The sequence below is a fragment of the Varanus komodoensis genome, unplaced genomic scaffold, assembly GCF_004798865.1.
Source record: "Varanus komodoensis strain SLA01 unplaced genomic scaffold, ASM479886v1 scaffold60, whole genome shotgun sequence".
NCBI classification, from domain to species: domain Eukaryota; kingdom Metazoa; phylum Chordata; class Lepidosauria; order Squamata; family Varanidae; genus Varanus; species Varanus komodoensis.
The window spans coordinates 2,238,473-2,252,270 of record NW_025336223.1 but is presented as its reverse complement, the minus strand read 5'-3'; the positions used below and the strand labels follow the sequence as shown (position 1 = coordinate 2,252,270).

The 13,798-nt window shown below is 44.7% G+C and overlaps 1 protein-coding gene and 1 long non-coding RNA gene across 4 annotated transcripts; one reads left to right on the top strand and one right to left on the bottom strand.

Annotated features, from left to right (window-relative positions):
* Nucleotides 1–1,039: 1,039 nt before the first annotated feature.
* On the bottom strand, nt 1,040–8,900 carry TENT5C (terminal nucleotidyltransferase 5C). Of its 2 annotated transcripts, none has more exons than XM_044449724.1 (2): nt 8,813–8,900; nt 1,040–2,882 (listed from the first exon to the last, which is right to left on the bottom strand). In XM_044449724.1, the coding sequence occupies exon 2, from the start codon at nt 2,862–2,864 to the stop codon at nt 1,701–1,703; it is 1,164 nt and encodes a 387-aa protein (XP_044305659.1). In that variant the 5' UTR covers nt 2,865–2,882; nt 8,813–8,900; the 3' UTR covers nt 1,040–1,700. The 2 variants fall into 2 exon arrangements, with proteins under 2 accessions (XP_044305659.1, XP_044305660.1); XM_044449725.1 differs by lacking the exon at nt 8,813–8,900 and adding an exon at nt 8,167–8,343.
* LOC123033225 lies at nt 8,322–12,709 on the top strand. Of its 2 annotated transcripts, none has more exons than XR_006416588.1 (3): nt 8,322–8,602; nt 10,299–10,441; nt 11,818–12,709. It is a non-coding gene; the product is annotated as an uncharacterized LOC123033225 (long non-coding RNA). The 2 variants fall into 2 exon arrangements; XR_006416587.1 differs by lacking the exon at nt 8,322–8,602 and adding an exon at nt 9,280–9,802.
* Nucleotides 12,710–13,798: the final 1,089 nt, after the last annotated feature.

Below are 13,798 nucleotides of genomic sequence, written 5' to 3'. Positions count from 1 at the left end.
CTTATATGAAGCTTTCTTGAAGCCACCCAGTTTACCTTCAAGTGAGAAAGCCTCCCAATGCTGAACTTTAAGGCTTCCCAAAATAATCCAGCCACCAACCAACCAACCATTGCCCACCTTGCTCATTTTTTCAAGAGGAATCCTCTTCCATTGGAAGATTAAAGGTATAGACGCTCTGTCCTAATCTGATATTTACAGGCCTTGAGCCATTATTCTAAGTAGGCATGATCACACTCTTCAAGACCATGACTCTAGAAATCCCTAGGCAGAAAACACATCAAGGCAAAACTATTCTCGTGTCCCAGCCATTAGACATTTATTTACAACATTAGCTTCAGAGAAAAAGCCTACATAGTTTCAGCAGAAGTCTAGAAAAGAGATTTGTTATATATTTATTATATACATATTTGACAGGTCAGGCCAAGTTTCAGTGGCATATACAATATTGTTGAAGTATCAATTACTGTATAAGCATTTCTAGTCATTGGGTTTTGTTTTTTTTTAAAGACTGAGATTTAAGCCATCACAATTTTGGATTCAATTAAGAATAGGCAACATCCAACACAACAATGAAAAACAATTCCAAGAACCTGTCTTTTTCACTGCTTCATTCTCCCAGCATACCAGTTTCCCAAAATTCTATAGAGGACTGGGAGGGATCCTGTATGGGATGAGCTAAGGTGCAGGGGGCTGAGGGAGGAATGCCCCGAAGATCAAGTGTCCCTTTCAGCCTCCACACCATTTAAGAGGTTCCCTGAATCCTCTACGTAGTATCTTTGGGGAACTACATGGGAAAAGGAGTGGTGAGAAAGGTTAGCTTCCTGGATCCTCTTGCCCTGCACTTACTTACTTACTTAGCATTTTTGTATGCCGTCCCATCGCATAAGCCTAGGGACGGCTTACATAAAATAAACAAACGTAACACAAATAACACAAATAAAATCCAGATTCACCCTGGCTACAAATTAAAACCTATAGAAGATATTAAAAGTTATTAAAATATTGTTTAAATAAAAAGGTCTTAGCCTGGCACCGAAAAACAAATAACGACGGCACCAGGCGGACCTCTCCAGGGAGCGCATTCCATAGGTGGGGCATTCCATTATCTTGCATGTTAATCAATGGCCTTAATTTCTTTAAATTACAAATGCCATAGAGTTTGTAAAATTCTTTATGGCTAGGTATTGTTCTCTCCATGCTGAAATTCATCATTATTGCTGCAGCACTAAATAAGACAAATGTTAATTAAGGATTTCCAGGAAAAAAGAAAGTGAATGCACTCCTGTACACAGTTAAACTGTTTAAATCCAGTTAGCATCAGTGGAGTTTTGAGCAGCCTGTGTATAGTCATAGCTTTTCATGGTCATACCAGACTAGTCTTCATGGTCCTTGTATGCTGCAAAAAGAACCTGCAGGCATTTGAAGTTTCACAAAGCAAGATTGCAGGGAAGCAGGCATGCAGCTGTTACTGCTCTGCCATTTCTGTTTTCAGTTTAAAGAAACGTTGGACAAAGAGAGGCAGTTACTCCAGCTGAAAGAGGAAATATTCCTTAGGACTGGTGGGGTTACCTTATGACCTGACTAAGACTTGGAGTATTTAACAAATATGGATAGCAGTCCTTCTAGTTTATATACAAGAAGAATCCAGAAGATCCTCTATTCAGGCTGCTAATGATCACAGAAAAGCAGGAAGCAAGAAATCAGTTGCAAGGCAGCCAAGTGGGATAAGACAGGCCAGAAGCATCTGCAGCATCGTAGGCGCTGAAGTCGGCATCACTAACATACGGAGCTGGCTGGTAATAACAAGTGACGTTCATAGCATTGGGGAGGATGTTTTGCTCTACCAGGACTCTGAGTGCCAGAAGGGAGATCAAGTTCAATGTTTGCCGTAGCTCATGCCCCATGAGGCACACCGTGCTCTGGTTCACCACACGGTGCAGGGTCACCAAATAGTCGTACTTGCTTTGGTCGTCTGCAGCAAAATGATTCTGCAGATATGCCTCCAACTTATGCTGCTGTTCCAGAATGTCTGGAAAGTCTATGAAGAACCTAGAACACATGTAACGCTCTAGGATTTTTATCTCTTCTTTGTCCATTGGTTTGAAATTCCTCACAAGAAGATTGCTGTACTTTAGGAGTCCCCCTCCTCTAATTTCTTCAGGGTTCTTAGTAGATATCAGCCTGTTCTTAAGGTGATCAAAGGCTGCCTCGAAGTCGCCATACATGCTTTCTCCAATCACAGTTGGATGAAAGTGTTCAGACATCGGGTTTTCTGAGCAATCATAGTAAAAAAGCAGGGAATCTAGGATTATTTGAAAAGAATCCACACTAAATTCAAACTGTCGCCTTATGCGTTCCACAAACTTGAGCTCTATATTCCTGCCATGCTTGTTGGCGAGGGAGATTAAACTCCATCGGTCGGTTTCTGTGTACACCTTCACCAGTTTTTCAATATAAGCTTCCTTCAGGGTCATAGGGCTAATTTTTAGTTTGTTTACTCCTTCAGGCAAGAAGTCTAAAAGGGATTGCAAAACCACATCTCTGACTAACTGGAACTCAGTTTCATTCGACAGAGACACTTGGAAGACAAGATCGAGATCCTTACAACCCAGTCCGTTATCTTTGACCAAGACATGACCAGCTCCGGAACCATTCAGCCGGACATCGTGAACCTGAATGCTTGCGTCATCCAGTCTGCTGCGAACGGTTTGGATAATATCCTTCAGAGTAATCTCCAAAGTCGGAAAATTGCCACGCCCGTGAACTGGCACCACTTCTGACAGAACTTCGTGCAGCCGGCTAACCTGATCCCAGCTCAGCACGCTGCAGGCCTTGCGGTCAGCAGTGTCCCTCTTGTCTGCCATTGTGGGCAAGGATTTGAGCTGGAAGGGAAGAACATGCTGTTGTCAGATTATCACAGGCCCCCAGCAAATGTGAGACTTTGCCGTAAGATGCCCTAAATGGGATAGCCAAAATCTGGGTAACTGGTCCCGTGCTGCACTGGTCAGCCCTGCTTCTTCAGGTTCCACTCACGGCCACAACGGAAATGGGTGTCCTTCTCTGTACCTTTGGTTCCCCTAAGTACCCGTTGCTGCTGCTGCTGCTGCTGCATATTCCCTTCCGAATGATCTGAGAAACACCTGCATTTGTTCTTCTTAGTCTTTCCTGCCTGAGTTATAATATTAAGAGAAGTTTAAGTCTTAAAGGTGTTTTATATCTAGTATTCATCTGAGACCTTGGGGCTAGATCCAGCCTTTGAGACATGCAATGAAACTGGCCAAAGCAGACTTTCCTAGTCCACTTTTCGATGGCAGCTTCTCTAGCTTACTGTCAGTGCTGAACAAAGGACTAAGGGAACAACATGTAGTGTGTGTGTGTGTGTGTGTGTGTGTGTGTGTGTGTGTGTGGAGTGGGGGGGCGGATGTTCCCTGAAAATCTGTCCAAGGCACCTTCTGTGATCAGATTAATTGCTTGTGGAATGTGCTTTTAACTCATCTGGGTGGATCCCCTTCCCACACAGTATCCTGCACCAGTCTTATCACAGAAGTCCCCCAATCTACTGTGCAGCCCATGAGTCCACCACAAATAAACTTGTTTGAGGTTTGATAGCTGTGATAGACTCTGGGTGGAACTGCCCTTAGGGCAAAATTGGAAGCAAAAATTATACAGCCCTTCTCCCCCAGTTTTGGCCTATTTTGTTCCTACTCTTTTGGCCTTATCAACTAACTCTTCCCTGTTGGTTACAAGCAAGTCAAAGATGGCCGATTTGCCCCATTCCTTCATCTGAAAAAACAGCTTGAGTAGAACAGGTGTGTTTCAGATGTTTGTTGAAAACGTTAAGCGTTTAGTTTGGCTTTCCTCCAGTCACAAGCTATTTTTGAACCAACCTCTAATATATGGTTTTGCATTTTTGTAAAATGCTTCACAATTCGTTCAAATGAAATATTGCTATTAATATAGCAATAAAGTAAATATTCTAATAATGGAAGCAATAGAGGAACTGGACAGGGACTATTAGGAAGCGAGGAAAGGAAAAGGTAGTTTGCTTCTACCAGCCCCACTACCTGCACCTAGATCTTGTAAGCCGTCCTGAGCGCTTGGCAATAGGACAGGATATATATGCCTGTGATAAACAAATAATAAATAAATCTTGATTCAACACACTTATTGTATTCATTTAAAGGCTGCTTTATACGACAGCACTCTCTCTACATGGCTTACAAACATCTGAAACTAGCATTTTATAAAATAATCACTCAAATTACAACCAAAATGCTGAAAACCCAACAAGCATTTTCTGGATTGAATCCAGATTTAGTCATACTTAAGAGCTGAACCCTTGAAACAAATGGGACTTGGCTACCTGGCCGCTCTATGTCTACTATAAGTCTGATCAAATCTAATATGTGCAGGAATCATCCTCCACTGGGCAAAAGTGGATATGAGCAACGAGCAACACCTTCACTTCCTCCCTGTGCACAAATGCCTGCATTCTAGGTTTAATCCTTAAAGCCGGGGTACCCAAACTGATTGCCTGTAAAGCTCCCTGCCCCTCCTGTTTTAAACACGTTTTTGATTTTATTTTATTTTTTAAATTAACTAAAAGGCTGGCATGCTATGAGGCAAAGCATCACCCTCCAATGCCATCTTTATTCCCCCTAATGACTCTGGTTCCTACATGGTATCTTACATGCATCTGTGTGTCTTTTTCTGAGCATCACCAGTACGACTTCTATGAAAAGGTTTTGCTCTGAAAAAAGCAGGTATTTGACCTGGTATTTAGGGTAGAGATTCCATCTCTACAATGCGCTTGCTTTCTTTGCCAAACCTCATCAGTTTGCATTCTGGGAACTAGGGTGCAAAGCAATAAAACATGGATTCAAGAGGATTTTGGAGCTCACGCTCCATCTCTCCTACTTTGTACATGGGCTCTTGGACAAGTTGCTTTTCTTTCACCCTTGGTAGTTTGTCTCCCAAAAAATGGGTGCACAGCATTTTGCGAAGAGGTAATCACCCATTTTATGACAGCACCCGTGATACTCTCTCAAAATTTAAGTTGTGTCTACTAGCCCAAAAAGGCTGGGAGCCCTGCATTATATTTTCATTAATAGAAAACCAAGGGGGCCCTTGATACATTTCTTGTTCTAACCAAAAGAAACAAAGCAGCAATGCCACAGGGAACAGCTGAGATGACATTTTAACATCTTTAAATGCAGCTTGCCCTTAGGCAAGAAATATTGCTCACACAGCCCCAGATTCTGTCTGATATGCAAGTTTCCATGTTGTATGTTGGGACTTTGAGTTTAAAGAATTGACAGGAACCAAAGATCGGGAGCTTCCTTAATAGAACTGGCAAAAAGAGCACCAGAAAACTTTTTCATTATATGTGGAATGTGTTCTGTGATCTGACTACATAGGTTACTATTCAACCTCCTGGGTATGTTTAGCCCCGAGAAGAGAAAACTTAGGGGAGACATGATAGCCTTTCAAGTATTTGAAGAGTGCCGTCACAAAGAAGAATGACAGGATCTCTTCTCGATCATCCCAGAGTGCAGGACACAGAATAAGAGGCTCAAGTTACAGGAAGCCAGGTTCCAGCTGGACATCGGGAAGAGTTTCCTGACTGTTAGATCAGTACAACAATGGAACCCACGACCTGGGGAGATTGGGGGTTCTTCCACACTGGAGACATTCAGGATGCAACTGGACAGTCCTCTGAGAGGGATGGTGTAATTCAAAGTCCTGCACTGAGCAAGGGGTTTTATTTTATTTATCGATTTATATCCTGCCTTTTTCCTACAAAGGGCTCAAGGCAGCTTACATCATTCTCCTCCTCCATCTTATCCCCACAACAACAACCCTGTGAGGTAGGTTGGGCTGAGAGTCTGTGACTGGCCCTAAGTCACCCAGTTGGCTCCATGGCTGAGCGGGGACTCGAACCCGGATCGTCTGAGTCCCAGTCCCATGCTCTTAGCCACTATGCCACACTGCCCCCCTGGCCCCCTCCAGCTGTACTATTCTATGATTCTATTATACATCACCCAGGCCAAGCTGAAGTATCACGCAACTGACTCTCAAGACCTAGAAGTCATCTTGAATGCTTTGGCAGAAAAATCCAAAGATTTTTTTTCAGAGTCTGCTCCAGAAGGCTGGCATGGATGCTGAATTAGGAATTAGCTCCTGTGTGCACTGTCAAATATCCTAGGGTTCATTAACAAGTGCCAATCTCTAGATTAGCTAAGCATTTAATATCATTGCTATTAGAAATATTAGCACTGGTGCCCTTTTTTCCACCTCTACTGCTTCTTGAACCACACCTGTTAATCTATGTCTAACAGTCATAAATATCCTAAGCATAGTTGAGTCCAAAGAAAACCTGCGATTGTGAGATTCATAAAAGGTTTTCAGGACCATTTTGACACCACCCGTTGTTTCATTTTGAGAATCACGATGTAGCAATGATCTAAATTACTCAAAACACTCCATGCCTCGAGATATGGAGCTAACAACAGTTAGAGCTTTGCCATTTCCTGCTTCTTTAGTAAGCCTTTTCATCACTTCCAGAGCTTGACTTTCAGAGTTTTACTTCATTTAACAATATGTGCTTTGCTTGTTGTTTGCCATCTTGTTAAAGATACACCACTTAGTTGACTGCATTATATTATGTATTGTTTAGGCATAGACAAGCTTTGGTCATCCAAATCTCTTTGGCTAGGAAGAGAGCCTTACACCCTCTTTCCATTGCTTGTATATGGGGCACCTTATCCACTCACAGGGTATCCACTACTGTCCAGAGCAATATGTATTTGAACCATAAATGGGTGTTAATCTTCAAATCCTTATTTCCCTTCCTTCTAATCTGTGGAGCTATCATCCTTACCAGTCAATTTGGAAGTAGTTAGGAAAGTTACCTAGGAAGATATTTCCTCCCAAAACTAAAGATAGGCAGAAGCTTGAGAACCCAACATTGATTTCTCTGCATGTGGAGTTCCTGCACAAAAGGTGGATCATCAGTGGAACACGAGGGGCTGATTCTTCACAGTTGCCCCTCACCCTTCAGCCCCTGAAATCTGAGGAACCCTTTCGAACAGACCGAGGGGTGAGAAGTGGTTGCAAAGAATTGTCCCTCCCTCTTCCACCACTGCACACCTTCCAGCAGTGGACACCCATCTGGGTATCACTCATTGCGGCAGAATATGGTCTCATTCACTCTACTATTTTGGGCAGTTATGAGCATTGTTAGACAGAGTGGGTGGGAGCCAAATTAGTCCTTAGAGGTCCACCTCCCCTGGAGAAGGGGGTGAAAAGGTGATCTTTGCCATTCCTCCTCCACCCTGCAACCTCTGTTCCTCATGGCTCCTCTGGACCAGTAGGAGATGGTGAAGATCTCCTCCCCACCTCCTTCATCCAGCAGGGAACCTCCTTTGGATCCCATTCCATTCCTGAAAAGGCCAATCAAGATCCAACCCGCTTATTAGTCTAGATTCTTCCCTAGCCCTGCTAAACAATATTTTATAGATGCTGTTCACATGTATAGACTTAGGATGCCTGCCAGACAGCTACCTGCCAAAAGATATTGTGTAGCTGCACTTTTTGCCGTCTTCAGCAGATTTTTCTTTCAGCAACAGCAATAAGTTTGAACAGGAGAGTTTTGAGTAGAATACAATGACACCGATTCTCCTTTCCTCAAAAAATCCCATGAGTGATGCAAGCTAATGGCTGAATAAAAACCTTGCCTGAAACTACTCTTAACCTACATGATGGAGTTCCTCCGAGAGTTCATGACACTTCTGCAGGCTATTTGAAACTTTCTGAATCTAAAGGTGGTAACATATTACAAAGCAGCAGCCATCATGTCCTTCACCACTAATGCCCCTCTAACTCCTTTTCTTTTTGACATATAGCTTGAGAAGACATTCTGTAAAACTCAAAAGCTAGCTCTTAAAACACATAAATAATGTTTAAAGACGTTGCAAATGCTTGAGCATTTCTATTTATTAGACAAGCCCTGCTCCATACCCTCGCCACAGGGTGGCTTTACTACCTCCCCCGTTCCCAGCTTGGGTCCTCACTCTACTTTCGGCTCAGTCTTGTTCATCTTACGCAGAAGTATGCTACAGATTTTTCAGAACTAACTCAAACAAATGTGTTTAGGACTGCACTCACTATTTCTCGCGCAAACGTCTAAGAAAGAGGATAGATAGAAAGGCAAGCGAAAGGCACGGCCTCCCGGGAGGGTCATGGGAAAGCGGCTCTAACGGGGACGCCGAAGAAGCCACCTCTTCAGGAACGAGGCAGTCCCAGACAGATCCCCCCAAGACGCATCGTGCAGCTCTTCTGCCCTTCCTCTATCCCCATGGGTTGTCTTTCGCAAGGAAAAAAGATGGGAGACCAATAGAGAAAGACCGAAAGACGAATATGGGATGCCATGGACTGGGTGCCCACGACATTCTGCGAATGAGAAGGGTAATTGCGCGACAGACGCTCTCTCTGATAGCACTCTCAACTCCCCCGAAGGCACCAGTGAAACCTTGCCTGCGGCATCCTAAGGTGCGAGCTCACACAGGAGACAGCTTAGAGGAGACCCTCGTTTAGGACTACAGTAAGTTTCCGGAGCGGACGGGGTGCGAGTGAACAAACGTCAGAGCTCCACGCTCTCCATATCAATACTTTCCCGCAAGTAGAAACTCCAGGCAAGGCGGTCGCGCTTGCGGCCATCCACACCCGCCCCTATCGAATAGGACCCCTGGAAGCAGCAGACAAGGCAAACGCCCAAGGGACCCCCACCCGAGCCCAGGGCGCACATGCTTACCTTCCTTTCCTTGTCCTCCTCCGGAAAGCCCGTTCCCGTGGGCGGCGGCAGCAGCTTTTCGCTCGCACGCCCGTGCGGCACCTCCTTTTATAAGCCCTGCCTTCAGGCGAGAGCCCGCCCGGTGCAGCCCGCCGCCGGCCCCGCGGCGTCGCGCTGCTGCGCGCAGCTCCGCCGCTGGGGCTGCTAATCACGGGCGGCTGGCCGGCCGCGTGCGCGCGGGCGATAGCGCCGTGAGGTGAGGTGCGGCGGGCGGCCCTCGGGGGAGCCCGGCCTGTGGGCGCACGCGTGCCGCTCCCTCGGGGGCTCTGCCGTGGCCTCGCCCCAGCAGACAGCGCACTTGGCGGCCGCTCTCGTGCGGGAGGGAGGCTTGGGCCTGTCCTGACGCGGCAGGCGCCCCGGATTCATTCTTTAAATCAAACCCGGGAAGGATTCTTTAAATAAGCGCACCTTTCTCGGCTCCTACGTGGTTTGGCGCCTTCCTCTTTTCTGGTCTCGTTGGGTGCTGGTCCCCACCTCGCCCCACCTGCAGTCGGCACGCATCCCAGGGACCCATGTGCCACTCAGTTGAAGCGGCACAGCTGCAGGGAAAGGGCGCCCAGACTGCTCCCATTTCAGAGGACTTCTAAAAACCTACACCCACTTGGGAGAAAGCTCTATTGAACGCCATGGGACTTACTTCTGAGAAGCCATGTTTAGGATTGTGCTGAAAGAGGCTTTAATTGTAACTTGGAAATTTGCTTCTTCGGCTGCTTTAATTAATGCACCCTTTACCATCCCTTCAAAAGTGACACTCGCAATATGAATTCCGGTTTCTCCAGCCCAACCCTCACAGCAGCCTTTGATGTCTCGTGTAGATTTAATAAAGCTCTCAGTATTGTGTACAATTGGTTGCTGAACCATCAAGGGATCTGAACTTACCCAGCACCTGATGATAATGATTTTGAGAACAAATATTGAGGCTGTTTTGACTAGGGCCACCTTACTGAACAGGTGCTGATACAGTCTATTAATTTGTCCCTAAAAATGTACCAGCTAAGGGAAGGTGTTAACTCTTTTAAACTAATTTTAAACTGGTTACCTGAAGGAGCGCTTACGTCCATATATGCCCGCCCGCCCCTTGAGATCTGCGGGAGAGGCCCTTCTCCGGGAACCCTCCGTGAAAGAAATTAGGAGGGTAGGTACTCGGAGGAGGGCTTTCTCTGCGGTGGCGCCTAAGTTATGGAATGCGCTCCCCAGAGAGGTCTGCCTGGCGCCGTCGTTATTTGTTTTTCAGCGCCAGGCGAAGACCTTTTTATTTAAGCATCATTTTAATTGTCAATATTATTGGATTTTATCTGGCCAGGGCGACTTATTTTATATTGTTATTTCTTGTATTTTAATTTTATGTTGTGAGCCGCCCCGAGGCTTCAGCGAATGGGGCGGCATAGAAATGTTTTAATAAAATAAATAAATAAATAAATAATTCATAATTCTGTTTTTGTTGCAGATGAAGGAAGAATATGACGCTGAAGAAAAAAATCTAGAAAAGTTTACAGCAATTTTCAACTGGTCCATAACAGAAAAAGTCTGAGAACTGATCTCCAAACCAACTTTCTCCTCCATGGAGGAGAACCCAAAAGAGAAGAAAAGGTGTGTGATTCATGTCTCTGTGGATTATCTGAGGCATCTCACATACTATTTAATAGTGGCCTATATCTCATGAATTTGAGCGACATTGCGTTGGTGTAGATAAATCAAGTGTTTTAAATGAAGCCAGGCAAACTTTTCTATGTGATGAAGGTGATGATTAGAAATGGCATGATAAAATATAGGAGAGTATTGGCACAAGAACGACAGGAGAGATGGGTGGGACTTAAACCTGAACCTATTGATAGGTTTCTGGGTAATTTGCGGCAAATAAGCAAAGGTTTCCGATTTCCATGTATTTAACATGAAAGTTGTCCTTTTGTAAATTATGCTGATGAAATGCAGGACGTTTGGTGTGGGACAGACTAGGAGTAGATGCCTGTGTGTACAAAGATTATGAGCTCAGTCCTGCAACTGCAAACAAATTCCTGGCATAAGTATGCACTCAGAGGCATGCTGCCCCTTCATTCTATGTGTATGTCTGTCGTCTGCTCCACGTACTATTTTTCACCTGGCTTGGCTGGTGGACCTCAGGTTTCTAATAAAAGCAGCATAGATTCCACAGGCCTTGATTCTGCACACCCCGGAACTACAGTGTACCCACTCCAGTCCTGTGACAGGGACCGGCATTGAGCTTCCAGGATCACTACATGCCACAGCTGACTATTCACCCTCTTTGTAGAAGTCCATGCAATCAGCGCGTTCACATGAATGCTATTAGTTACAAGTCTACCTTGGACTATTGGCTTTGTGAAACCCTAAGGCAGCACTGCCAAGTCAAGCTCAGCCTATGAGGTACAGAAGTAGTCAGCCAGGGGCTTAAGAATCCCACTGTTTTTGCTTAGGGTTGCATCAAGCAGGCCTGCCTGCTGTATAACCCTGACGGGTTAAGATCAGCATGCTGGGTAACAAATGGCACAGTTATGATAGGGCAGCAGATAGACTTGCCTGGTCTTTGGATTTGAGACCCTCAGGATCATTGGCTCCTTCTTGAGGTTTCTGGGTGGAGTAGATGTATAGGCTGAGGGACCAGAACCAACGGGCAAGCCATTGTGTGCTTGGTTGGAGGGCTTTTGTTAGCGGCTCTCCTTACCTGGCAGTAGAGCTAGGCTTTGTCCCTGGATGGTAGCCAGGGCTTTTTGATCTGCAGGGATGCTGATGTCATCTGCTGCCCCCTCAGAATTCCCTGTCACCACCAAGCTTCTCACAAAAGCTAAGGTTAAGGTTCATTTTTCCAGTAACTGCATTTTGCTACCTGTTGAATGCAAAGTAGTTTGGGATGACCCAATCTTGAATGGGCAGTTAGGACCGGACCATTAACTTTTATGTAATACTGATCTGTTCATATCATTTAACAGCCTTTTGCTCTTGCTTTACAGGTGCAGGTGTGGGAAGTGTCTTGATGAGCACTTACACTTCAAAATTTCTCCCTACACCACTGCCCCTGGCTCAGTAGTGCTACCCCTCTGAAAACACTGGAAGTGTATAATGCAATGATGTGGGCCTCTGACACAAGAGGATGAGGGTTTTTGTCATCAGTTTGGATCACTGGCAAAAATACAGATTTCAGAGCTAAAAGTCCTAATATTTGACATGGCAAAAACTGTTATGTCTGGGTAAGCCAGGAAAAGCATGTGGACCTGGGAGAATATGACAGCTTTGCATAAGGTAAAGAATTTTAGGTTCCCCATTGCCAAGTGAGAATATGAGCTATTTACAAGATTATGAAATTGTCCAAGAATGACTGTGAAAAGGAAACTTTTGTGATTTCCTTGAACTGGACCTGACTATAAAAATGCTGTTTTGAGTAGAAAAGGTGCTAGTTGAGTATGTGTAGGGTGGGGGGAGCCCAGAATGTGGGAAATTGAATTTTTAAAATGTTTTCCTCCTTTCAGCACTAGTTCTGTAGAACAAAAGACAGAACAAACTCATAAATATGTAAATAACTTTACAGAAAAAACAGCAGTAGCAGGAATGTGGGTGAAACTGAGAAACGCATAGCTAATTTTGGGGGCTTGTGAGCAAACTCACGAAACCAGCTTATTAATTCCATGAGCAGATGTTAAATGAAAGAGAGATCTTAGAAACAACAGAAGCTAAACCATCCAATGCAGGAAGTCTTCTCCTGTGAAGACTTCTTCCACTTGCTTTGTTACCAGGATTGATCATAAAACCTTAACATTTTGTCCTTTCCAGGCTTAATAGCGGTAACTGGTCAAAGCTGGACCATTTCACAGAGGGATTGTAGTTTAACTAAACCCACCTGCTGGGTAGATCAATTAAAGCTGCCCCGAGGCTTCGGCGAATGGGGCGGCATAAAAATGTTTTAATAAATAAAAATGAATAAAATAAATGCTGTTATTTTGTTTTTCATGTTCGAATTATATCATCAAGACTGCTGTTATTTTGTACTTTCAGCACATCAACTTATGGTAACCCTATGAATGAATGCCCCACAAAAAGTCTTGCCCTTGACAAGCTCTAGTAAATTCAAAACTTCCTTTATGGAATTGATCCATCTTATATTTGGTCTTCCTTTTCTTATTCTGCCTTCAACTTTTCCTAGCATTATTGTTTTCTCCACTGAGTCTTGCCTTCTCATGATATTCACCAAGTATGGCAGCCTCAGTTTTGCTTCCAGGGAAAGCTCTGCCTTGATTTGATCTAGTGCCCATTTGTTTGTCTTTCTGTCAGTCCAGGCTATTCGCAAAGTTCTTCCGGACCAGGTTTAAAATGCAGCAATTTACTTCTTATCCCCTTTCTTTATTGTCCAGCTTTCACACCCATTAGTAGTGATTGGAAATGCAATAGTGCGGATGATCTTGACCTGCGTCTCTAGTGAATACAAAATAGTGCAAAGAATTCTGAAAAAATTAATGAAGCATGTAAAATCCTGGGAATGCAAAAGGTCTTCAGCTGGTGTTGGAAATGCTACAACCCAGATAGAAGGCAAGCCTCTCCCGGGAAGGCTCACCAATACCAGGGCACTGCGACTAAGAAGGAAGCCTGCCTACAGGACTCATAAGGCTAAGGGAAGGACTTCGGGAGAGGACTGTAGGTCTGGGCAGGTACATGCGACCCAGCATGCCTTCGTGGAGGGAGGCTCACAGCTTCTGATGCCTTTCAAAGTTAATGCTTTGACTTGGGTCCCCTGGGGTGGCGTTTGCTGAGAGGAACTGAAGAGGTCCAAGCGGATTGGTCCTCTTGGACTTTTCTGTGGCTTTGGAGAGCACTGGCTATGGCTTCCTTCTGGAATGGCTATCTAATCCAATCCGTTGGGAATAGCTTTCTAATAGCACTGTTTTTCAGTGGCTCCTGCTTCACTGGCCATTGTGCCAAAGGGGGATTGCTCTGTTTCAC